Source organism: Schistocerca serialis, chromosome 9, assembly GCF_023864345.2.
Source record: "Schistocerca serialis cubense isolate TAMUIC-IGC-003099 chromosome 9, iqSchSeri2.2, whole genome shotgun sequence".
In the NCBI taxonomy this organism is placed as follows: domain Eukaryota; kingdom Metazoa; phylum Arthropoda; class Insecta; order Orthoptera; family Acrididae; genus Schistocerca; species Schistocerca serialis.
The window spans coordinates 473,007,177-473,034,315 of NC_064646.1; the positions used below are offsets into that span (position 1 = coordinate 473,007,177).

Consider the following 27,139-nt stretch of genomic DNA (forward strand, 5'->3'; position numbering starts at 1 on the left):
TAAGTCAACTACCCTGGCCAGCAAGATCTCCGGATCTGTCCCCCATTGAGCATGTTTGGGACTGGGTGAAGCGTCGTCTCACGCGGTCTGCACGTCCAGCACGAACGCTGGTCCAACTGAGGCGCCAGGTGAAATGGCATGGCAAGCCGTTCCACAGGACTACATCCAGCATCTCTACGATCGTCTCCATGGGAGAATAGCTGCCTGCATTGCTGCGAAAGGTGGATATACACTGTACTAGTGCCGACATTGTGCATGCTCTGTTGCCTGTGTCTATGTGCCTGTGGTTCTGTCAGTGTGATCATGTGATGTATCTGACCCCAGGAATGTGTCAATAAAGTTTCCCCTTCCTGGGACAATGAATTCACGGTGTTCTTATTTCAATTTCCAGGAGTGTATTACAGGCATCTTGTATTTTAGATCACCTTAAATTTCGAGCTTCTTGTAAAACTTCACCAGTCATGGTGTCATAGGTTTTAGCTGTGAGACAGCACTCAGTTGAATTTAGCGTCCTCCTGGATGTTGCTCCATATGAGATACGCAGAAACATGTGTTACAGTGTTATTGCATTAACACTGTCTGTTTAATTGCTGGCCTGCAGAGTCAAAGTCGAGTGGTAAAAGTAATATAGTTAACCATAGCTAGATGCTGCGTTAGGTATAAAATCTTGTCTTTGTGTAAGAATTTTAAAAAAATGACTGAGTCCTACACCTTATGAGGTGGAAGCCACCATCATGATTCATATCATCTTCCACCATATGTATACCACAGATCCTTCAATAACTGAGTCTGAAAAACCAGATGATCCTTTACTAAGCACAGGGCATCTCAGTTTGCAAAAGGGTGACATAAGTTTGTGGAAGGTTGAAGTCTACAGAATATCATATCAACAAAAATTGTGTTGAAAATTATTGCAGCACTCGCTTTTCCGAGTCCAGTAAATCTTCAATAACTGAGCACTTTATCTCCACAGGACATTCTCTGGACATTTTTGTCATGGAAATCTTGGCCATGACAAGATCCTGCTGGGGTTCAGTTATTAAAAAACATGTGGAAATATGTGTAGTGGAAGAGCTTATTAATCGTGATGAGTACTGCTTTGAGCTGTGTATCATAGGTGTGTAATTACTAGGAAACAAACCTGGCAGATGATCCAGGAATATGAAGCATAATACTTAGTATCTTGAAAGGATTTGCAATACATTGTAGGATTGTACATCGCTAATTGTGTACTGTAATTAAAAAAGGGCTGACAGCACCTCCAAAACACATCATGTAGAAATATTAGAACCTATGGAACACATTGACAGAATGTGAGGTTGCTCATGTCAGATATAATTGAACAAAATCTGGATTTTTAAGAATTTATTAACATGACTACTGTTGACACTGCTATAAGAAACATGAAAGAATGAAGGTTATAGTTTGTGAAAACCGGAGCTTACGATTGGATGTGAAGGATGTGGAGAGAGAACAGTGTAAGAGAATTAAAAGGAGCATCATGAGAGTAAAAGACGTGACATAAAAGTAAGACACTACAGGAAGGGGAAAATCTCTCATATGTCATCTCTAGTTCAAAACACTATGAGGAACGTTTCAGGCCTCAGTGAAGCTGAGGTAGAAATCCACAATCCTTTTCTTGGATGTGAAAATATTCCACATTTAATAAGTAACTTGAAGTTTGTAATACTTATAAAAACTCAATAAAACAATTATATTGGAGTGTCAGTTTTTTGTTCAACTTCTGTAACACTTAAGAATCTGTTACAAACATTTCTTAGAAGTAGTTTTAGTTTTCTTCTTCTTCTTTTTTTTAAAAAAAACTGACATGAAGTAACCTCAGTGTATGATACATTTATTTTGCTCTTCTCTCTTACTTGAATGTGGGGTTGTGTGTCTTCAGCCAAGTTTTTTATTTATTTTTATGTGTAGTATTTACACGACTAGACAGGAGCCAAGACAGAAACTATGCATAACAGCACAGCACCTAAATAAGGCAACTGAGTCAGTCCTTTAAATATTTTCCATAAAAACAAAACCAACTTGTTTTTGAATAGTTCGAAGGTCATGTGCCACTTTTGTGAATCATATTTTGGCATAAATTGTAATGTAGTCCTTTGGGAGAGAAAAAAAGATCTAGCTTTGAAAATTCTCAAAGAAGAAATCTCTAAATTGTAAGAGACTTACTCTAGTGTATGTAGGTTGTATTGATGAAAAGTTTTACTTCCCCTTCTTGATTAGTAATTGTGTTTCAGTTGCGTCTCATCTTTGTTGGCTCATGTCGGAATGCTGAAGACGATGTGCGTGTTCAGGACATGAAGGATCTGTGCAAACACTTATCTCTAGAAAACAACGTTGAATTCAAAGTGAATGTTCCTTATGAAGAACTGAGACGGGAACTGGAGGAAGGCTCTATTGGCTTACATGCGATGTGGAATGAGCACTTTGGAATAGGTGAGTAATCCTTGATGACCCTTGTAAATATGAGCTACAAAGGAGCATTAACTCCATAGTATTTGGCTAACTCCATGCCGTAACATGTGGTGTGTACTCCTGTAGGTGAAAAGTACATTAGTCAGAATGCCTTGCTGCAATAGTGTCTTCTTCAGATTTCTTGCTGCATCAATCCAGTGTTGTTGGTGTTCAGCAGGAATTGGCCAGAAATTGGTTTTAGGGTATTTTATTCAAAAAGTACGTTTATTATGAGTTTCAAATTAATATAATTCGTCATCAGACGGTTTTGATGCTTTTGTCAGGTGAGTTTTTTACAGGTGAGTTGCCAAAGGATGAACAAAAATTCAGTTACAAACATGTAATAAAGATGATTGGGCTATAGAGTTGTGTTGAAATGTAACTCGAATGAAATGTCTGCTTGGAACATTTACTTTTACAGTTTCTCTCCAACTAGACACACCAGTATAGTTTTTGATATTTTCACACTTACTCGTTGGTTTTCATTATTAAGCACTTTCGTTGACCTACAAAACTTTTTAGAAATCCACATCATATGTATGACTAACTTACAATGTATGGAAATAATGTGGAGTGGCTACAAGGTATGTGAGTATCAGAGATGCTTCAGTACAGTGATATATTACGGAGATGTGGCATTTTGGGAAAGGAAATGCAGGTTAGTGTTATATTATATTGAAAACTTATTTTACATTAAATTTATGATGTGAAATATAGAGAAATAAATGAAATTTAGTGAACTACAGTGTTGTAAAACTTATTTCACAGATTGGCTGAGAAATAAATGTGGATTAGGAGGTATGTGAAAACGTTATGTGCTATTTGATGAACAGTGCTGACAGCAGTACATAAAAATTTCGTAATATTTAATTCTATGAGAGTGACAAAATACTATATTTACTCGAGTATAAGACAATTCTAATTATAAGACGACTCCAAGAATCTTCTTGAGAAAAGTTCATTTTTAACGTATTCTGACTAATCAAAATTAAAACTGTTTTTTTGACATAAACTATCTGCCTAAGAAGTTAACACTACACCTATTCTAAATTTATGCCATTTATTGATTGTCTGTGTTTTAATAATACAAGGAAGACTAGAATAAAGACAAAGATGTGGTTTATATTAATTTTCGGTCCATTTATTTTTTTCCCATATTTTTCATTTATTAACCCTGTCTTCTGTGGTATAAGTATTTTTAATCATCTTCGTAATAGCACAGCTACAAAATTTATGTCTTCATTGTCTCAAATATTTGGCTGTTTCTTCTGAATAAGTTGTAATTTCTGGGGTTGTGGTTAAGTTTGGGCCCTGGGAACACAACTGTTTTTATTCGAATACATAATGTATTTCACTTTTATGCGGACATTAGTTTGTTAGAATGTTTCTTGCATATTGTCTGCCTGCCACCATCTCATTGGCTGTCTAGAACCAGCATCTGATACACTCCCTTTTGTTCCCATTGTACATCACAGCAAGCATTGACAATTTTGCAGCCCAAAACACACAAGTACGCTGCTGGTCTCTGTCTCTACTTTTACCATACTATGGTTGAGTATTCGTCCAATTTTAAAGTCCATTAAATTCTGAACATAAATGGATTTAGGCGAACTGCAGTTTAAACATGGTAGATGTTCCTAAAAATCCAAAGTACACGATATAGATTCCTATGGTTGACAATATGACAGAATTTGCTGGTTGTTTACTTCACTGCACTTATGTAGTTCTCAGCCAATATGGTAACGCACCACTGTTTCTCCTCCAGCACTTCCGTCATGCTGTGCTTGAGCAGCTGTGAAACAGAGACTGCAAAATCATCTAGGCTACAAGTTATATGTAACAACAGCACCAAATGCATAAAAAATTATCAAAATTATGGTTCAGTCCAAATCTCAAACTTTTGCTCTTCCAGTTATCTACTGACATCTGCTGGTACTATGGTATTTCAACGACGGGTCTTACTGCTGTAATTTATTCTCGTGGCAATTACAGTGAGTTTAATATGATTTTTTTTGTTTGGACATTTCATTCTGGATTAATTTTCCTTCTTTTTTTATCTGAACTTCACCATCATGTTGTAAAGCTGATGGGAAGCTGGCAACGTTTCTATTCCGTATTCTAGTACTTGAAGAGTGACGGAATTCCTTGTTTGCAACCCACTTAGTAAATTATTACAGTTTCTCATAATGAAATAAAATATTCATCTTGGTTCAGAATCAATTAATGTTTTTTGAAGGACAACATTTCCGCTTTTGAATGTTACCTTTACTTAAAAATCAGCATTAATGTTTGTACATACATCTATGAGGACATTTCTTGCAAACCTGTTCAGGTACAGAGTTCATAAGATGACAGACTGTTGTGCTATTTCTTCCTGTGTATTTTAAGCAGAGCAATAGATGGCATTGAAGCGAATAAGGTATGAATGGCGTTATGTGGTATAGCCATCCATGTTGCACTCATCTGGTCCCAAAGTTCATCTTTGGTGGTTGGCATTGGATCACAGCACAGCACCCTCTGTTTTCACCATACCCCACATATTTTCGATTGGCGACAAGTCTGGTGATCAGGCGGGCCAGGGCAAAAGGCTGACATCCTGTGACAGTAAGAAGTCACATGTTCATGCACCAACATGTGGTCGTGCATTGTCTTGCTGAAAAATGGTTACCAGGGTGGTGTGTTGTGGGTTGTGGATTGTCGTTCATGTAGGTCACACTGGTCGCAGGGCCCTGCACCAACTGTGATTTGTGGTTGTATGCAATAGCACACCACACTGTAAGGCCTCGAGTGGGCGCTATATGTCATGTGCGAATACAATCACTGTGATGGTGTTCCCAGTCTGCAGCGAACCTGGATTCGTCCGAAAACACTACCTGATGTCATTCCTGTTGTCCAGTGACATTCTGTACACCATTGCTGTCTAGCATGTTTCTGCACATTAATCAAAGGTAGTGGAGAAATGGACGATGCACATGTAACCCATGCTGTAACAAAATGGTGATGGACTTTCAACCCACATAGCATACACTGTGTTACAGTATTCCATTGTTGCACAAGAACCAAGGAGGAAGCAGATCGGTCCTGCAATGCCATTCAGATGAGGTGTCTATCTTTTTGGTGGGTGGTCTGGGTGGTACGACCTGGCCCATTTCATCATATTCTACGGCCTTCTATGAACCATTCTGTACACACCCGTTGCACTGTAGAGACACTTCGTCCAACACAAGCAGCAATTTCCCTGATGGATGCATCACATTCTCTCATCTCAATAACACCTTCTCTTTCAAACTGATAGTTCACGCATACATCTGCGAGGCATGCTGCACGTCTGCTCAAGTCTCACTAGTCCATTACCTTCAGAGTACAGTGACAATGATAGCAACAGCCACATTTTACCTGGAGGTGGTGGTGTGCCACGATATCAATGTTGACTTTGAACCCACATGCCGACATTGTTCAAATGCTTGTCATTTCTGCAGAGCATACTAATATTCATCTCCTGGGAATATAAATGTCACTACCTCTAGTCGTTCAAGGTGTCTGTTTTTTTTCTGAACTTGAGGGTACATACAATAAGATTCCTTACTTTTTCTGTAGCTAGATGGAGTAGTTTTATTTATATTGGAGTCCCTTCTGAAAGTTGTTCATGAATGGATTGTTAGCCAATTCAGTCTGATCATTAAGGATACTGTATTCAAGGGAGCTGTTTTTGTTTGTATGTGTTCCTCTTTCTTCTAGCAGACTCACATTTGCTCATCTTTCTGATAAGTGTTATATCTTCATACTTTTCCCAGTGTTTCTCGCTGAATGATTTTTTGTGAAAATGTGGGCTGCTAATGTAGATTTGTGTAAGTTTCCAAGTCCTTAAGCATCAAGCTGTTCTTTGTATCTAATCTCAAAACATCTACCTGCCTTACCAAAGAATTATTTTGGCCACGAATCACATGTCAGCTTTTATATTTCTGTTTACTGTAGGGGGCCATGGAAGGATTTAAATCATGGATTGCTTTTTGCTGTAATTTATGTTAGTAGGGAAGTTTATTTTAATATTCTTCTTTTTAAATAAGTTTGCTTTGGTCTGGTAGTGGGCGTATGTATGGTATAACAAGATATTTAGACTTGGTTGCTGTGAGGAAAAAAAAGATCATAAAAACAGATGTTCCAGGCGGACATGTCATGCAAGTTACATCCCAACTTGTCCTTGTAGCACAACCATTTTTATTATACGTTTGTGACTGTGAATTATTGTTTATGGTAAGGCATCTCACCTGTAAACAAATGTAACATGTAGTGTGACGGAAGTGTGAAAGCTGCCTGATGATTAATTCAAATCATAAGGCATCTCACCTGTAAACAAATGTAACATGTAGTGTGACGAAAGTGTGAAAGCTGCCTGATGATTAATTCAAATCGATTTGAATGATTCAAAATTGGTAATGGTACTTTTTGAATAAAACAACCTAAAATCTGTTAGTGGCTGGTTGCAGCTGTACGTCATCAATGAGCTGTACTGTGCAGCAGCTGCAGTCTCCAACAAGTCTGAATTTGACAAAAGTGCATTAGGCCAGTGTGTCTGCAACATTTCGGAATGCATGTTCTTCACCAGAAGGAAGGAAGGAAACATTGCACCTTCTGAATTGTCATGCACATACTGGAGATTGAAGTGGCAAGAAACTTGAGAGGATTTTATTTGATTTACATGTGGTGAGAACATTCATTTGTACATAACAGCCCATTGTTGGGTCGTACTATAAAAATGATCATTATTGCCAAAACAGTCTGGCTTATTTGGTGTGTGTTACAATTGCTGCAATGTTGGAAAGGCCTATTTTGTTTTATCCGTCACACAGTGACAAAATAGATCTAATCAGATCGAGAAACCACACCAGTCTTGGCTACTATTTGTATTAACAGCTTTTTCAGTATTAGACAACAACATTTCGATTTTTCATGTAGCAAAATGTTTGACGAACTTTGATGAGGTAATAGTTCTTTTACAGAAAGGAAAGCATGCCATGTAAAGCCGTAGTAAGATTAGAGAGAAAAATCGCTGGGACCTAAGGATTGAAGAAATATGTACTGTCTTGCCTGTCTCGTCTTTACTGGTTTTAGGTATCCTATATTTAATGTTATTTCACACAGAAGAGCAAGTTATTAGCTAATAGGCAATAAAGAGTCCGGATTTTCTGATGAGTTCTTGTTCTTCTGGTTACAGATAATCCCTCCACAGAGAGAAATACAGTGACGTGTGGTATAAGAATGTCGTTTAAAGATGCGTGGCACCGCACTTCAGCTCGCTTAATATCAAATAATGTGTCTTACGTTTCCGTGAAGATGTATGTTTTATGTATCAGACTCTTCAGAAAGATCTACGCTACAAAATGAACTCATTTTTGAAAAGGCTTTATTTTTTTACGTTCTGATGAGCAGAGCAGTCCAAGTTATAGTGGCGGGGGGGGGATAGCTTTCAAGTGACCCGTGTTTACATTTAGTGACTTTTCTGTTTCCTCTTCGGTTACTGCTCTCACGTCAAAAGAAAACGAGACGTATTTCTGTGGCTGGGAGCTATCAAGTGATTTAAAATACATTCACATAATTGCGGAAGGCTAAAATATGTTACTACTTTCAGATTTTATTTTTTTTCCACCTTTCTGACAGTCAAACGTTAATTGCCTTGCAGAACAATAAAGTTATTTTTCTTCGATTTGCTAAAGAAACTTGGCTTTTATTAAGCTTTCCTGCTGAGGCAGTAAATTTATTTGAAACGAAGTGTTTAATTCCACACTATTGGCTAGTTTCAACTGTTCGCTGCATTTCGTGTGTACATTTTCTTCTTCTAGCATGTATGGCATTACGCCATAATAAAGAACCAAGCACAAGATAATACAGTACTGTTACTCCAAGAAAATTTACGTGTGAAACCACACTGAAAAGCTTAATATCAGGTGGAGGCCCACATCATTGGGAATATGGACACACGAATGTGCACTTTAAGGTGAACTATGCATTTTAGTATGGTTCACGAAATTCCGAAGCTCTCGGTGACACCTCTTATCTGGCACTCTCTGGCAACTGCTGAAATGAATCTATTTCTAATAGGTCATGGGAAAATATTGTGAATTGTGGTTCGAAAAGCGTCATTTTCAAAATAAATTTCCTTTCACGCAAGATGAACTACACACGAGATTGTATGATGAATTTCTTAAATCACAGTGTGTTTGCTCTCATTTAAAAATAAACTCTTTGATGAGCAGCCATTTAGAAGAATTTCGAGCCCAGAAGATCAGAGATTATTGTCAGTATTAAAAAGATTACTGGCATATTTGTGTGATGTATCTTAAAATGTAACATGCGCTAAATAGATCAACGTTATATGTGAAAGCTTAGCTTCTCTTGTATCTTATTAACCGTAGGGACAATTATTATATGCAAAAGCTTTGCTGTTCTTGTATATTAAGTTAAACCATTAACTTTTCCTGTTAGTGGAATTCAAATTTGTACTTTCATAATATGAAAATACGCAGCGTACATATTGCTGCACATCAAAGAGCTTTACAAAACTTGTTTTTCCCCCCTGAGTTTCATTTTCTAAAGTGTTGGGAAATTCTATGCTGCTGTATAAAACCATTGATAAGTTTTACAGTTCCGATGGAAAGTATACTGTCACTTAATACGGAAAAAGTGTATTTTCACCCAGGTGAAAATGTATTTTTGTCCGGGAATTTTTTTTTTCCTTGTCCACATATACCTCTTGCACTCTCTCTGCGCTGCATTCCTATTCATAATGAATCTTATACCCATTATACCATTTTCTGATGCTGTTGATATTACCCAATACTCATTTGACCAGAAATCCTTGTCTTCTTTCCATTTAACTTCACTGGCTCCTACTATATTTGGATTGAGCCTTTGCATTTCTCTTTCAGATTTTCTAGCTTCAGTATCACATTCAAGTTTCTGACATTCCATGCTCTGACTCACAGAATGTTACCCTTTCATTGATTATTCAGTCTTTTTCTCGTGGTTACTTCCCCCTTGGCAGTCCCCTCCTGGAGATCTGAATGGGGGACTATTCCGGAATATTTTGCCAGTTTAGAGATTATCATAATACTTTTTCAGTTATGGGCCACATCTCCCATGGATGCACATTAAGTGTGTTTAATGCAGTGAAACGACTGCCTTTCGCATCCAAATGCCATTGATCATTGCTGATTCTTCTGCCTTCAGGGGCAGTTTCCAACACCAGGGACAAGAGTGCCCTGAACCTCTGTCCGCTCGTCCACCCTCTCTGACAAGGCCGTCGGCAGAATGAGGGTAGTTCCTTATGCTGCAAGTCTTTGGCTGCCAAATGCTGATTAGTAATCAAAATTCAAACAGTGACGGGTTTCGAACATGGGACGTAGGACGTTTTGATTGCTAATCAAAGATGCTACTGCTAGATGATGGGTCCCTACAAACTGTTATACCCATGTGTTTGTAACTCAACTGGTTCTAATTGTGAATCACTGATATTTTACTTACAGTATTTATTTTCTACATTTTGCGAACTGTGCAATGTTGTATTTAAAACAAGTTGCCAATCTTTGGACTGCTTTGAAAGTTTATTAAGATTTGGTTGGATGTTTGTGTAACTTTCTTTAGACTGTACCTAATTACTAATAATGTACAAAAAGTATGATCTTACCATTCATATTGTCTGCCAGGTCGTTCATATACAAAAGTGCACAGCAAGGGTCCCAACACACTTCCGTGGGTCACACCTGAAGTTACTTTTTCTTCTTTCAACCACTCTCTGTTGAGGATAATGTGCTGCATAATCTCTACCAAGAAATCTTCAATCTATTCATAAATTTTGTTTGACACACCATATATATTGTACTTTCATTCAAAATTGTTGATGTGGTGACAGATATTTGCAATGACTACACTTTTGTTACATTTGACTGCAATCAGGGCCTCATTGTAGATAATATTTTGTAACTTCTTCGCAGGCAACATTTAATGGAAAAAGGTGAAGAAAACTGGCTGACCATCTTATTGGTCTATTCTGGGAGACTGGCAGAAGAGGCCGATGAGGCATTTATTCAAAGCACTTTGTAGAATTTGAGTGCAGTACAAACTCGATATCTATTGTGTCTGCGATGACATGTACTCTGACATTGACAGAAGATGCTTTAGAAAGTTTATCTTCATAGTATTTGATGACTACCTACAAAAGTGGTCCTGTGAGTTTATTTTCAGCATTGCACATTGCACATTTTTTTTCATTCACTTGACGCTGATATTACATGTTAATAAATATTGGGCATTACTTAGCGACCAATAGAGCATATTCCCCTAGTGCATATTCTTAAGGTTAAATTGAAGATTACATGCTTAATCCATTCGTGTCTGGTTTAAATGCATGTAGGCACTCTAGAAGACTTAAATTGACACTCTGCTGGCAAAAGTGCTGACACACATTTTTAAAAAATATTCTGCAGTGATATTGTGTGTGCCTATTTTATAAATGTTACACCTAGTGCAATGTAGGTCCACACTAATGATTTTGTATGGCAGGTATCAAAACATTGTGGTAAATGTAGAGATACACAGCATTTTCTGCTCTGCTAACAAGTTTCACTTCATTCCCTCTGCTATAGCGCACTGTACAATATTTTGTCAGAGCTGCTTCTTGTCAGTTGCCAGGATGTCCGTCAGACAGTGAGCTCATTTTTTTTTCTTTAACTGCAAAGGGATAAAGGCTACTACATATCATTGTCTTGTTAAATATTTTGGGAACTGCAGTAACTGTTCTCAAAGCTCACACAGTAGTCTGACAGTGCTTTTTCTTTGTGACCTGTGAGTTTAGGGTGCACAGCAGAGGCTTTGAATAAGCATATATCTAGAATATATTTACAATTCTAAACTGGAGAAAAAAAATCACTTATTATTTGAAATATTGCTGTGTTTGGAAGATTGTCTAAAACACAGTTTACGAGGTTTGTGATTGCCTCTTCTTCACGAAAGAAAAACTGCCTAGAACTCATTTTGCAACTAGAGAATGTGAGTTTCAAACAATTATATTATGAAATGGAGAACACACAAAGAAAACAAATTTAACAGAAAGTGATGTGCTTACAATACAGCCTGAGGTGCATGCAATAGCCATGTGTGGCCATGCAGTTGCTTTATATTGACTTACATATACAGTGCCGGAACTATATGAGCTGTTGTCATCAAACAGAGCAAGGAACTGATGGTAGTATTATGAGCTAGGCATGTTAGCTGATGTGAAATGATTAATGATCAATGTCCATCTACAAAAATTGACGAATTCTCCTAATTGTTTCCACACAGCTCTTGCTGACACATAGTACTATACATTACTTCTAATAACTGAGAGAATGCTAATGTAATGTACAGGGTGATTATAATTAAAGTTAAACTTTCATAACACTGTAGAAATAACACCACTGGTCAGAATGTCGTCAAATTGCAATGGAATATTATCGGAGCAGGGGGAAAATGTATGACAGAAGAAGGAAAACTAGTGTGAAATTTGACCAATAGATGGCACTGTATGTGTCACAATACATAAATGAAAACACCTGTCTTGTGCATGACCCATTGAAGTTGGTATAAACACTCCGGGTACACAGCTTTTCATCCTTTCGCATCTGCGATGTTCACCATGACTGTCTCAATACAGGATTGCGCTCTGCTTGCAAAGCTGTATTACAAGAGTGATGACTGTGCACGCATTGCTCTGAAGTTCCGCACATTGAAGGGTTTGAGAAAAGGCATTGGTCCAATGACTGTCGTGGGTCTTGAGAAAATGATTCAGAAATTCTAAAAGACAGGTTCGTTTGGTGTGCAACCGGGTAGAGGGAGGAAACAAATTGATTTGACGTCAGTGGAAGCAGTGGCCTCAGCAATGCAGGAGGAGATGAGTGGCGGTGTGCAAACGTGTAGTGCATGGAGAATTTCCTGAACATTGGACATACCCGTGAGCACGGTGCGTAAAATCCTATGAAACATTCTTCTTTGCTATCCATTCAAAATTACCCATGATTAAGAGTTGCTTCCTGTTGACTTGCTAGCAAGAGAGAACTTTGCTTCAGAATTTCTTGCTTGCATGGAAGTGGACAGTGGTTGGACGTGGAAGATTTTGTGGACAGATGAAGCCCACTTCCATCTGACAGGATATATCAATACACAGAATTGTCGAATATGGGCAACAGAAAATCCACTTGCAAATCAACCAGCACCACTTCCTCCTGAAAAGGTGACTGTGTGGTGCAGGTTTATGGCATCATTTATTATAGGGCCCTATTTTTTCGAAGAGGCAGGTGATTCCAGTCCTGTTATCTGTACCATCACTGGTAAGCGCTGTGAGTGTCTTTTGTGCAACCACATCATTCCAGCTCTCCAACAGGGTGGATGTGTGGATGGGATCATTTGTATGCAAGACGACACATCTCCACACATTGCAAATCCAGTTAAGCAGCTGCTGAAGCGCCATTTCGGAAATGCTGGAATTATTGGCTGACATTTCCCTACAGCCTGACCATCCAGATCACCTGATCTTAATCTGTGTGACATGTGGCTTTGGGCTATTTGAAAGATGTTGTGTCCAGTGTTCTGATTGCAAACTTAGCTGCACTGAAGGCACACATTGCACAACACAATCCGAATGCGACCCCGGAAACACTTCGATCAGTTGTGGAACATGCTGTTTCTCGATTTCAACTTGTTACAGAAAACAGTGGCAGCAAATTGAACATATTTTACACCAGTCACACAGATATTAATAATCTGATTTGATTTTGATTGATGCTTTTTATGCAGTTTTTCGCCTCAGAACAATTCAATACCAATTTTTCCCATTCGTGATATGACCTTGCCATGGTGGATGGGCTTACGTATCTAACAGTATCACACCTGTACATCCATGCACACTGAGTAGTACAGTTTGTTTAACGTCAAATGTACACCTTAGGCATTGTTGTATGATTCATTTGTCATTTGTAGTTGACCACTATTAAATTGTGAAGCTTACAGTGCCATCTATTGCTACATTTTGCACCTATTTATTTTTCTTCTGCCATACGTTTTCCCCCTTCTCCGATAATATTCCGTTGCAGTTTAACATCATTCTGACCAGTAGTATTATTTCTACAGTGGTTTAAAAGTTTAACTTTAATTATAATCGCCCTGTACATCACTCACTCACTCACTCACTCACTCATTCATTATTTTCTGTGGATTCCTTCATGAACAACCACCTTCACAGATCTGGAATGAGTGAAGGTGTACATTAAAAAATTGCAGCAGCTGTTGGGAGCTGCAGTAACAATGGACTATCATTAAACTGCTTTGAACTGCTTGTGTTTATTGAACCTGCATTTAATATAGTAAAATTGACAGTAAAGCTGATACTTTTAAAAGAGCTACTGCTTCTTCAATAGCTTAGGAACTGTTTGTGCTAGAACCCTACGACGAGGCAAACTACGATTCAGATCACTTCTGTCTAAGAAGCGTACACGTGATTTCACCACACATAGTTTACACAATTGTTAAAGTCTTTATATACGTTCACTTTGAGCCAAAAGACACATGTAATTTTGGAAACATTCATTGTGCTGGTTTCTGCTGGATCACCTGGTACGTCACACATCTATTGTAGCGTCCTGCCATTTATTCCTGATAGTTTATTGTTCGCTTATACCAATTCTAAGTATTTTTCTGACACATGTATGTCTCACATTATGAAATGTGCACAAGTATATTGTGCATAAAAGCATTTTATTTAAATAGTTATTTGCAAAGACATTTGCAGTGGTTGTATATATGATTCTTATATTGAGCAAGCTGTAAAGGAAACAAAAGAAAAATTCGGAGTAGGTATTAAAATCCATGGAGAAGAAATAAAAACTTTGAGGTTCGCCGATGACATTGTAATTCTGTCAGAGACAGCAAAGGACTTGGAAGAGCAGTTGAATGGAATGGACAGTGTCTTGAAAGGAGGGTATAAGATGAACATCAACAAAAACAAAATTAGGATAACGGAATGTAGTCAAATTAAGTCGGGTGATGCTGAGGGAATTAGATTAGGAAATGAGACACTTAAAGTAGTAAAGGAGTTTTGCTATTTGGGGAGCAAAATAACTCATGATGGTCGAAGTAGAGTGGATATAAAATGTAGACTGGCAATGGGAAGGAAAGCATTTCTGAAGAAGATAAATTTGTTAACATCGAGTATAGATTTAAGTGTCAGGAAGTCATTTCTGAAAGTATTTGTATGGAGTGTAGCCATGTATGGAAGTGAAACATGGACGATAAATAGTTTGGAGAAGAAGAGAATAGAAGCCTTCAAAATGTGGTGCTACAGAAGAATGCTGAAGATTAGATGGGTAGATCACATAACTAATGAGGAAGTATTGAGTAGGATTGGGGAGAAGAGGAGTTTGTGGCACAACTTGACCAGAAGAAGGGATCAGTTAGTAGGACATGTTCTGAGGCATCAAGGGATCACCAATTTAGTATTGGAGGGCAGTGTGGAGGGTAAAAATCGTAGAGGGAGACCAAGAGATGAATACACTAAGCAGGTTCAGAAGGATGTAGGTTGCAGTGGGTACTGGGAGATGAAGAAGCTTGCACAGGATAGAGTAGCATGGGGAGCTGCATCAAACCAGTCTCAGGACTGAAGACCACAACAACAACAACATATTGGTCACAGACTGCACATCAGTGAGGTTTCCATTTTTCTCCGGTAGTAGTAGTGCAGATCATGTGAAAAGAGAACTTAGGCTTAAGAGTCAGTCCTGTGCTACTGGAAATTATGTTTATAGCACTCATAGGCTAGAATAGAAACAATAGTTTAGAAGAAATTGTAATCTAATGCAAATTAAGAAAAATACATCTATAAAATGTAAAGGGAAGGGGTGGCTGGCATGAATACATGTGATTTAAGTGAAAATGAAACATATTGTATGTACATTTGCCAAACTGCCTCCTGGCAGTCAAGCTGTGTACCAGTGCGGGTTGAAATTGACAAAAAGTGTAAAAGTTGGTCAGAAGACCTGTAGATCAGTTTTCATGGAAAGTAGTTGATTTATTGCTTTTTGGATGACAGATGATGATTGTAACTAAGTGTCATAAATCTGTACTTGATAATATATATAGTCACTGAGGATTAGTGCTGTTGAGAACACAATCAAGAACAGTAGTCTCGTAATAAATTTTTACCAAATAAAACTACAGCTATATTTTCAGTACTAGAAATTTGCATAAAGCATATTGCGTAACATGGAAGTAAATTTCATTTTTTGTGGGTGGCAGGTGTTGTAGAATGCATGGCAGCCGGTCTGATAATGGTTGCACATCGGTCGGGTGGCCCACAGATGGATATTGTAGAGGAAGCAGAAGGCAGCCGCAATGGATTCTTAGCTGCAGATGAACAAGAATATGCTAGTGCCATTGCACATATTCTCAGGATGTCACCAGAAGCTAGGAAATCTATTAGAGAAGCTGCAAGGTAGGTATCAGGAAGCCAGCTTAAGACTTGTTTCAATTTTGCAGTACCTTCCTACCTTTCAGACATTATTTATTTATTTATTTATTCAACAATGTAAGGAAAAGATAGCTTGCTTCTTACCATAAAAAGTGACACATTAAGTTGCAGATAGGCACAATTAGGTACTTACTTTAACTTTCAGCTACAGCTTTCGTTAGAAACAGAGATTAGTGCACACACATTCATTCACACACGTAGGCATACCTCATGCACATGTTTCCGCCATCCCCAGCGGTTCAGATCGGGTCCGAGCTGCTGGAGATGGTGGTCGTGTGTGGGTGAGGTGTGCTTGCTTGTGTAAATATATGTAGATTGGAACTTAAATAGTGGCAACAGTGCTATGGAGGCACTATGCAATGAAATCTACTATTGTCACTGATAGCACACATTGTTGACGTACCTACCTTAACTCCAAGCAAATGGACTCTCGCTTGTCCCATGTCACCGGCGTGCACACAATCGAGGGAAGCAGTCACTTTTTAGCGAGCAGTCTAACGTAATGGTGTCACTGTTTTCGAAACAGCAACAATGGAGTTGGATGAAGATTGAATGTGCCAGAGGTCGTACAGCACAACAGTGTCATCGAGGTCTTCAAGAGGCGTGCGGGAATCGGCATTGCCGTACAGAACATCAGGCTGGTTGTCCTAGCATCTCTGAAGAAGTGCATACTGTTGCCGCGTTAGTGGACAGTGATCACTGCCATACAATTTGTGAGCTCGCCCAGGAAACTGGATTAGCGCATATGGCTGTGCTTCGCATCCTGCAGGAATGCCTGGGCAAGTGAAAAATTGCATCACGATGGGTTCTGCATGACTTGACGGAAATGCAGAAATGGATGCATTATGACACTGCTCAGACGCACTTGAGGTGCTATGAGTGCGAAGGAGAGGCTTTCTTACGCTGTATTGTAACACTGGATGAGACATGAGCCACATCATACGAGCCAAAACTGAAACACCAATCCAACGAATGGCGTCATTATGTGTCCCTGCGAAAATCAAAAGTGCGTCAGAGGCCCAGTAGTGAAAGTTGTCATGATTCTCGTGTAAGACTGTAATGGTGTTATCGTAACGCATTACATTCCTCCACGGCAGACCATCAGTGCACAGTATTACTCTTCATTTGTGGGACATCATCTGCACCCAGCTTTGCGAAAGAAATGGCAACATGTTCTGCGCAACCCATCCATCGTTTTGCACGACAACGCGCGGGTGCATACAGCGGAAGCTGTGGCTGCTCAGTTCGGTTGATGGGGCTGGGAAGTACTGTACTATCCACCATACTCCCTAGTGACTTCAATTTGATTCTGATGAATAAGGAAGCACTTTGTGGCATTCGAACTGTTCCAGAGATTCGACAGGCAGTAGACCGTTCCATTCGCACCATCAACAGAACAGGCTCTGCTAACGGTATACTACGCCTTCCACATCACTGGCAACGGGTTCTACACAACACTGGTGACTACTTTAAAGGACAGTAACAGGTGCAAACATGTAACTCTTTTGTATAGGTTGTGAATAAATAGTTGCCACTATTTAAGTTCCAACCCTTGTGTGTGTGTGTGTGTGTGTGTGTGTGTGTGTGTGTGTGTGTGTGTTTCTCTCTTTCTTTTTCTGTTAATTGTGCCTGTCTGCAACTTAATGTGTCATCTTTACGGTAAGTAGCAATCTGTCTTTTCGTTAGGTTGTTGATATTCCGGCCTTTTTTGTTTGACCTTATCTCTTTATTCATTTCATTTACATTCACATATAAAAGGCATCAGGCTTCTGATATGTAGTACAACCTGACCCATTTGGGGAGACCATATTGTGTTCGACCCTATGGCTCAAGTCTAGGAACTCACTGCATAGTTTGTCGCAGACCTTCAAAGTCCCTACTTTGAGCATTCCAGAACCAGGGGGCCCACAATCATTTCTGAGGTAATGCTGCAGATACAATGTTTCATTGAAATATTGTGAACAAGGCTGATATTCTCAACCCTCTCGGCCACCCACTGGAATGATCCAAGAATGACAGTTGACCCCTGACGACACTCACCGTTCATTCCAATGTGCAGAACATTCCGCAGTTGGTTGCACCCTGTTCTGTCAGTGGTTGCTGGAGAAGCTTCTTCAACATGTTAAATGCACAAGATTATGATTCCTGCCTCTTGCTGCTATTTCATTAAGGGATACCATTATTCACTGTATGTTTGAACTGCCGATTATTAACATACCTCTGTCTGTCAGTGATTATGGCTCTTCAGTTTGCCTTGTGTATGCCTTTGGAGTTCCTACTGCAATAGCTGGCAAATGAAATTTGAGATATATGCCTGTTCCGTCTAGATAGCCAATGACTGAAGTGTATGGTGCTGCAATATCTATTTATGCTGTATTTAGTAAAGCGGCGAGCAACAGTAACTACTTTCATTATACATGTTTGGTACGTACTTAATGGAGTTTCTTCCATCTGGTAGCAACTTCAGTCACTTAATGTGCCATATCACCCCATAACACACTCTATGCAAACTTACAAAGTGTTTCAGTATGAATTATCTGAGTAACGAATTAAGACCAGTGCAGAAAAGATGGATTTTTGTTATTATTATTGTTGTTAAAACATTACATTGTAAGCATTGTAACAGTAGTTCAAATGGTGGTAATTTATTTGCATGTAAAAACAGACTAAGTTAAGTGTCATGAAATAATACCTATGGTGATGTTTTGGCTACAGTATAATCTGAGAGCAGCTGTTGTTATGTTTACAAAGTATATTGATAATCAAGCCTTTCTTTCCATTAATTAAATAAGTGTGAATTAAATTTTATTGCTCCCAATTTATTTTAGAAGTATTGAAAAATTCTAAAAGAAATATTTGTTTCACAGGTCATCTGTTGAACGCTTTTCTGTTCAAGAGTTTAACAAAGGATTTTTAAGAGCTGTTGAACCACTGTTCAGTCAGCGGTGATTGTTCATTAATGTGGTCATTTGAGAATTTTACTGTGATTCTGGACAGTTCCTGTGCATTGTTCGAAGCTTCTGCGTGTGCCATGAGTGGTGCTTTCTTTGCATGTACTAAACAAATGAAAACTGTGGTATATTGATTACTTTTTAAGTGCATCAACATTTTTGTGTTAGAAAAACACAGAATATTAATTTGATAAAAGCTAGTGTTTATCATTTAGAAAAATTTAATGTATACAGTAACATCAGGAATGTGTAATGTTAGAATTCAGAGCAAGGATTATGAATATTCAAGAGAGAAACATGGCATTTATTGTTCATCAATCATCCCTTTTTAAAAGGTTGTCATATATTCACTTAAGTCAAGGTCATTCAGCTGCATTGTGTGAAGTAAGATCTGAGAAAGAAGATAGTTATAATCTGGTAATTATCTTTACTGACTTACGTTTCCAATGAAACGAAACCACTATGCCTAGATAAAGGTTCTGATTAAAAATTCTTAACTTCTGCATTCCGTAACTGTATTCAATTGACGTAGGCTCAGCCTTCTCAGACTGCTTTCAGTGGGCAGTATGCCTGCCCACTCTGTCCTACTGATATATTATGCTCTGCATTTATCCTGCCTCCCTCTATTCCATAAATTGTGTGATGTGCACAAAGTGGGAGAGTTGCCATGTCGGCAAACAAGACCTTTCTCCTGAACAGTTTGCATAATGACTCAGCCTAAATAATTACTTGTGGAAGAATAGCATGTGAAACACTAAGTCACAGTGCAATGACAAGTTTACTGATCCCAACGTAAGTAGATTTACCGTAGTCGTGGTAAGCAGAACACGCAGCCAAGGCCATCTGTCATACGTATTATATCCTAATTAAAATAACTTTATGATTGTCATATTGCAGTGGTGGGGTGCCAGTGTTGCTGGCATGCAGCCAGCCACTCGGCCTATATCAAAATAATAGGCACCACAGCAAGCATGTGGCACTTCAGAAAGAACTACAGTTGGTGGGTGGCTGGCCTATACCACTCAACTCACTGAAATATCAGTTGTAAAGTTATTTTAATGGGAGTATATACCTTACTCGTAAAGGAGACAACAAATAGCGAAAGCATTGAGTTGTTCATAGGAACAAAAAACAGAATGAAAACTTTGCATCTACCTGGAAAGGGAGGTTCAGTCTCACTTCCCAAGAGGCCAGCCAGCAAGTCTCAAAATGAATTAGGCAGTCATTTGACAAGATAGTGGATGGGCATTGACACTGTGTGTTCTAATATACTTTGTTTCAAAAAGAGAAGCAGCTACAGTGAAGTTTACATAGATTTGCAGATTCAACTAGCAAATGTGCTTCAAATAAGAACATCATTCTATTTGTAAAAATAAATATTTAAACAATGGATAACTCACGATGGAATAACAGTAAGAAAAGGATAGATTGCTACTTACCCCACAGTGGTGGAGGTGAGTGGCAATAGGCTTATTGATAAGAGACTGCTATATTATATTTAGCTACTGGACCAAGTCCTTCATGAAAAATGGACAAAACATTCACACATGCATAAGATACAGACAGGACCAATGTCATATCTGGACAATTCCCTCCTATATAAAAGACATTAACCATTTCACCTACCAGCACTCCACAAGTTCTCTTCCTTTATCATCCAGCACCTCCTCTTTGAAGGCATCACATACAAACAAATCAGTGGTACAAGAATGTGCACCCGCATGACATCATCCTATGCCAACCTGTTGGTGAGCCATCTAAAGGAATCCTTCCTAACCACCTAGACTCCAAAACCCTCAGCTGGTTTACATTCACTGATGATGTCTTCAAGGTCTGGGCACCTATTCCACAGTCCCTAAAGACCTTCTCTCTTATTCATTTCACCTGGTCCTCCACCGACCATCAAGCCACCTTCCTCGATGTTTCTCACCTCAGGGGTTTCTACATCAGTCCTCCATCCACACCAAACACCAGCAATACCTTGAAATTACCCTCTCATCGTGTCAAGAAGCAGATCTTCCATACCTTGTCTCTCCTGTCATCTACCACTTACCCACATACCAACTGTCAAGCTGCAGAGGAGCAACCCCCTCATGACTCAGTACCACCCAGCACTGTAGCAACTGAATCACATTCTCCAACTGATTTTTGACTATCTCTCATCGTGTCCTGAAATAGGAATATCCTTGCCTCCACTATCCTTGCCATTCCTCCCACAGTGTTATTCTCTCGACCAATCACCTTATGCAATATCCTTGACCATCACTTCTCCACCCCTTCTCCCAGCCCTTTGCCTCACAGTTCATATCCTGCAATAGATCTACTCGCAAGACCTCCCACTAACACCCAGTCCAGTCCTGTCACAGGTATCTCCTATCCCATCAAAGGTAGGGCTACCTGCAATATCAGTCGTGATTCACCAACATAGCTGCAACCACCTTGCGGCATTCTACGAGGGTATGATCACTAACAGGCTGTCTGTCACATGAATGGTCACTGCTGAACTGTGGCCAAAAAACAGGTGGACGACCTGGTTGCTGAGCATACTGCCCAACACGATGTGCTTCACAGTCTGTACCATCTAGATTCTTCCCACAAACATCAGCAGCTTTTCTGAATTGCATAGGTGGGAACGTTTCCTACGACATATCCTTTGTTCTTGTAATCCTCTTGGCGTGGACATTCACTAGAACCTGTCACCATCTGCCAATCCACAAAAATTTTCTTAATGAGGGAGAGTGGGGAGGAGGGGGGGGGGGGCAAAAAATAAAGTATCATTTAAAATGATTATGATGGTTTGAAATATGTAGATAATATTTATTTTCAGTATAAAAAGGAGATTACTATTACTCACTGCAGAGGAGATACCTTCAGAAAAATGACTGTGTGACGAGAACTATTCTATACAGAAAACATGAAGTTGGAAAGCACGTCACTGAAGTTCCATAGTACAAAATATGTAATAAAAATCATCTCTTAAAAATATGTCAAAAATTATGTTTGTTTTAATTTTTTTAAATTTTTGACTGTAGCAAAAGAGCATTTCTGTTGCAACCATGTGAACACATTTTTTCAGGATGTTTCTCACTGCAATAGGTATGATTTTATCACTAACCTTTACCCAGTGATAACTTCTGTTTATCAGAAAGAACTGCACAGAACATAATGAAAATCTTAATTTGTAACATTGACACCCACATGACACACTTGTTTCTTTTCTTGTGTGTGTGTGTGTGTGTGTGTGTTTTTTTTTTTTTTTTTTTTGAGGTTTACAGGCACTAAACAGTGGGGTCATCAGCGCCCAGTTTCTTTTCTTGTGCCTTGCTAAAGTGATGCTTGTTAGTTATTATTATATAATGTATTTGGCAGCCAGCTCTTCTTGAATTGTGAAACTGATATATCAGTTGTGTGGGTAGCATTACAAAGGGAGATAATTTTATGTACAACACCAAAGATTATACGGATTTTAAATTGTAAATTCCACAGAACATACTGTTAAGTTTGTGACTGATTATTACATGATGTTTGTATTATTCTGTAAAATAAAGTCTTTGTAAAAAGGAATTTAGAGTTCCTTTCCTTACTGATTCTGCTCCTCTTTATAAAAAGCAGTGTTGGGTTGTTCATTAATTTTTTTCATGTCTTCAATCTGTTTTTGCCTCCTTTATTCCCCATAGTCCATTTTTCTTTTCTCTTTCCTCTACAATATTTGAGGACTGTGGAAAAAAATGCATCAACATTGCAAATACTCTTATTAAAGAAAATTTATTTTCATTATTTAAAGATATGTGAAAGGAACAAGCGAAACACAAATGCAGAAATGAATTGTCAAAACCTGAGACGTATCTGCACTTTTTCTCATAGCTGCCCTGGAACAGCCATAGATGTTAAGTTCACAGGTACATTTAACAACCATTTGTGATTAATAATGTAGGATACAATCCTTAGTTTTGAGTTCCGTTACTTACAGCATGTCGATTAAAATTCCCTAGCCTATTAGTTGTAATCTATACTACCAGGGTTGCGACAAATTCTAGAAATCGGGGAAATCAGAGAATTTCAAATTTATCAGGGAAATTTGGAAAAAAAAGCCCACTGGAAAAAAATCTTGTTTTGCATCAGTAGATGAAATGGTTTGTTTATGAGATGTCATGCATCATAGCTGGCTGGGCGTCACTTTCCCTACTCCCTGATTCTTACTGCTTCTCTGCTTCCTACCGGTCAGTGCTGCCACCATTTCTTGCTGCTAGCCTAGCAGCTGCCATTGAGAGGCAGGGAAGCGTGAGGAGTGGTTTGTTTGGATCCAATTCTCAGAGATTGTCGACGAACCGTCTGGAGATGGCGGTCAACTGTGCATGAGTTGTGTCTGAGAGATTTTGTGTTTGTATATGTGCTCTCATTTTCTGACAAAGGCTGTGGCCAAAAATTTAGTTGTGAGAGTGTGGTTGTCTTTTCTACTTGCCTGTCTGCGGCTCGGTGATCATCTTTATGGTGAGTTGCTACTTATCCTCATTAGTACTGATTCTCAGAGTATTGGCACAAGTTATCTGTTGCATGGATTGATCACTGTGGTCTTATTTCATCAATATGGTGTCTGTGACACGTGAATAGCTGGCCACACGAGTGGGCTTCCACGACGGGCCCAAACTATTGGCCATTTCTGCCAATCTGAAGCCCATCTTTTACCACATATCAGGGAAATTTGGAAAAAAAAAGCCCACTGGAAAAAAATCTTGTTTTGTCTTAGTAGTTGAAATGGTTTGTTTATGAGATGTCATGCATCGTAGCTGGCTGGGCGTCACTTTCCCTACTCCCTGATCCTCATTAGTACTGATTCTCAGAGTATTGGCACAAGTTATCTGTTGCATGGATTGATCACTGTGGTCTTATTTCATCAATATGGTGTCTGTGACACGTGAATAACTGGCCACACGAGTGGACTTCCACGATGGGCCCAAACTATTGGCCATTGCACATTAGTGCAAGCCCTGCCCATTGGATCTAGTCTCACTAATCTACCCGTAACTCAGATCTGTTTGTGTGTGGTGTAATGTGACGGATTTTCATGGTTTATCCATGCATCCAGGACTGCGGTGATCCTCAGCAGGCCAGAGGCCAAGGGCAATGGATTTCAGAAATTGCAACTGTCTCACTGCAAGTACGTTCTACAGTGCGGCTTTTCATAGATGTTTTATTTATTCTAGTACATTTTGGCACCTCGAAAGTAGTTTATAAAGACAAAAAGAAGAAAATTGTGGCAGTTGCTGCTGTTTTTTTTTTTTACTGTGTACTCACATATTTCTTGAAAGAAAAATCACACAATACCTGTAAAATAATAAACATAACACAGTGCGTAATAACTGACTACAACGAACATAGTAGAACCAACATTTTATTGGCGGTCACCTATAGTGCTGGTGTACACACCTCTTCCCTGCCTTATACACTTCTTCCAAGACACCTACATTTTTCTGAGGTTACTTCTGAAGTCAGTGAAGGTATTTTAAATCTGTCTTTAGACTCCAAGGAAATACGTATTTTTGTCATCAAATATGTTTAGTTTAAAAACAAAGATGATGAGACTTACCAAAGAAAAGCGCTGGCAGGTCGATAGTCACACAAACAAACACAAACATACACACAAAATTCTAGCTTTCGCAACCAACGGTTGCTTCATCAGGAAAGAGGGAAGGAGAGGGAAAGACGAAAGGATGTGGGTTTTAAGGGAGGGGTTAAGGAGTCATCCCAATCCCGGGAGCGGAAAGACTTACCTTAGGGGGAAAAAAAGGAATAGGTATGCACTCGCGCGCGCGCGCGCGCGCGCGCGCGCGCGCGCGCGCGCGCGCGCGCGCACACACACACACACACACACACACACACACACACACACACACACACACACACACACACACACGTATCCATCCGCACATCCACAGACACAAGCAGACATTTGTAAAGGCAAAGAGTTTGGGGCCCAAACTATTTGCCTTTACAAATGTCTGCTTGTGTCTGTGGATGTGCGGATGGATATGTGTGTGTGTGTGTGTGCGAGTGTATACCCGTTCCTTTTTTCCCCCTAAGGTAAGTCTTTCTGCTCCCGGGATTGGGATGACTCCTTACCCTCTCCCTTAAACCCACATCCTTTCGTCTTTCCCTCTCCTTCCCTCTTTCCTGATGAAGCAACTGTTGGTTGCGAAAGCTAGAATTTTGTGTGTATGTTTGTGTTTGTTTGTATGTCTATTGACCTGCCAGCGCTTTTCTTTGGTAAGTCTTTGTTTTTAGATATATTTTTCCCACGTGGAATGTTTCCCTCTATTATATTCATATCATTAATATGTTTAGTTTTATTGGAATAAAATAACAGTGGTCTTAATGAAACACACATACCACTTGGCTTCCTTTCTCCATCATTTTTGCTCAGATGGTAGAGAAATACAAAAGTCCTTACATTTTCTGTCAACTTATGTCTTTACCTACCCTTGAGATCTCAAAATTTGTCAGAGAAAAAATGCCAAAATTTGTCTGGAAATCGCGGAAATATCAGGGAATTTCACCCGGGAAAACCTGTGGCTATCTTGACTACTATATAAAGAAAAATAGTTTAATGTTTTTACCAAAAATCTCAAAAAGTACTTGACTGATTTGTTTCAAATTTTTATTTGATGCTGTAATAAACATGTGGACAGATATAGGCTGTATACACTGAAGAACCAAAGAAACTTACACCTGCCGAAAAATCGTATAGGGCCCTCGCGAGCACGCAAAAGTGCCACAACATGAAATGTCATGGACTCGACTGATATCCGAAGTAATGTTGGAGGAATTGACACCATGAATCCTGCAGGGCCATAAATTCGTAAGAGTGCGAGGTGGTGGAGATCTCTTCTGAACAGCACGTTGCAAGGCATCCCAGATATGCTCAATAATGTCCGTGTCTGGAGAGTTTGGTGGCCAGCAGAAGTGTTTAAACTCAGAAGAGTGGACCTGGAGTCATTCTGTAGCAATTCTGGACATATGGGGTGTCGCACTGTCCTGCTGGAATTCCCCAAGTTCGTTGGAATGCACAATGGACATGAATGGATGCAGGTGATTTGAGACAGGATGCTTACACTCGTCACCTATCAGGGGTCCCAGCCACTCCAACTGCACACAACCCACCCCATTACAGAGCCTCCATCAGGTTGGACAGTCCCTGCTGACATGCAGGGTCCATGGATTCATGAGGTTGTCTCCATTGCCGTGAAGTCTACCTGCTCGATACAATTTGAAACGAGATTCATCCGACTAGGCAACGTCCTCCCTGTCACCAACAATCCAGGGTCAGTGTTGACAGGTATAAAGCTTTGTGTCATGCAGTCATCAAGGGTACACGAATGGGCCTTCAGCACTGTAAGCCCATATTGATGATATTTTGTTGAATGGTTCGCACGCTGACACTTGTTGATGACCCAGCATTGAAATCTGCAGCAGTTTGCGGAAGGGTTGCACTTCTATCATGAGCAATTCTGTTCACTCGTCGTTGGTCCCATTCTTGCAGGATTGTTTTCCAGCTGCAGTGATATCGGAGATTTGATGTTTTACCGGATTCCTGATATTCATGGTCATCATCATCGTCGTCATCTTGTACAGTTTCCAGCCTCTGGCCGGGTCTGTTTCGAACAGAGGCCTCTCCGTCATCTTGTGTCTTGCCACCATCTCTCTGTCTTCACCTTACTCCAGTTTTCTCCTTTCTTCTGGACGCATTCCTCCACTCGTTTCAGTCATCTTCTTGGTCTCTTTCCTTCCTGTTTCATCTCGTGTATTCTCCTGGGTATCCTCTTCTCCTCCATTTGCTTAACATGTCCTTACCATCTCAGCCTTGATTTCTCTATCTCCTCCTGTTATGGTTCCACTTTCATTAACAGTCTGATCCTCTCATTTCTTAACCTGGCTATCTTTGTCACTCCAGTACTGTTCCTCAAGAATTTTACCTCATAGCTTGTACTTTGCTTTTCTCTCTTCCTTTCAGGTTTCAGCTGCATATGTCAGGATTGGGACATAGTATGACCGGTAAATGACCTTTTTACTGATTTGGGATACATCCTTACTCCACATCAGGCTTGCGACACTTTTCCGAAATGCTTCTGCTTTTCTCTGCCGCTCGTTTATTTCTCTGTTGTTT

The 27,139-nt window shown here is 39.4% G+C and overlaps 1 protein-coding gene across 1 annotated transcript in view; it reads left to right on the plus strand.

Moving 5' to 3' along the window:
• Positions 1-22,542, plus strand: part of LOC126418814 (GDP-Man:Man(3)GlcNAc(2)-PP-Dol alpha-1,2-mannosyltransferase) — a 73,237-nt gene extending 50,695 nt beyond the window's left edge. The window contains exons 8-10 of the mRNA XM_050085756.1: positions 2,256-2,454; positions 15,796-15,991; positions 18,895-22,542. Coding sequence (XP_049941713.1) covers positions 2,256-2,454; positions 15,796-15,991; positions 18,895-18,976 — 477 coding nt within the window. The 3' untranslated portion in view covers positions 18,977-22,542. The remainder of the gene's footprint in view (positions 1-2,255; positions 2,455-15,795; positions 15,992-18,894) is intronic.
• The last annotated feature ends 4,597 nt before the right edge of the window (positions 22,543-27,139 follow it).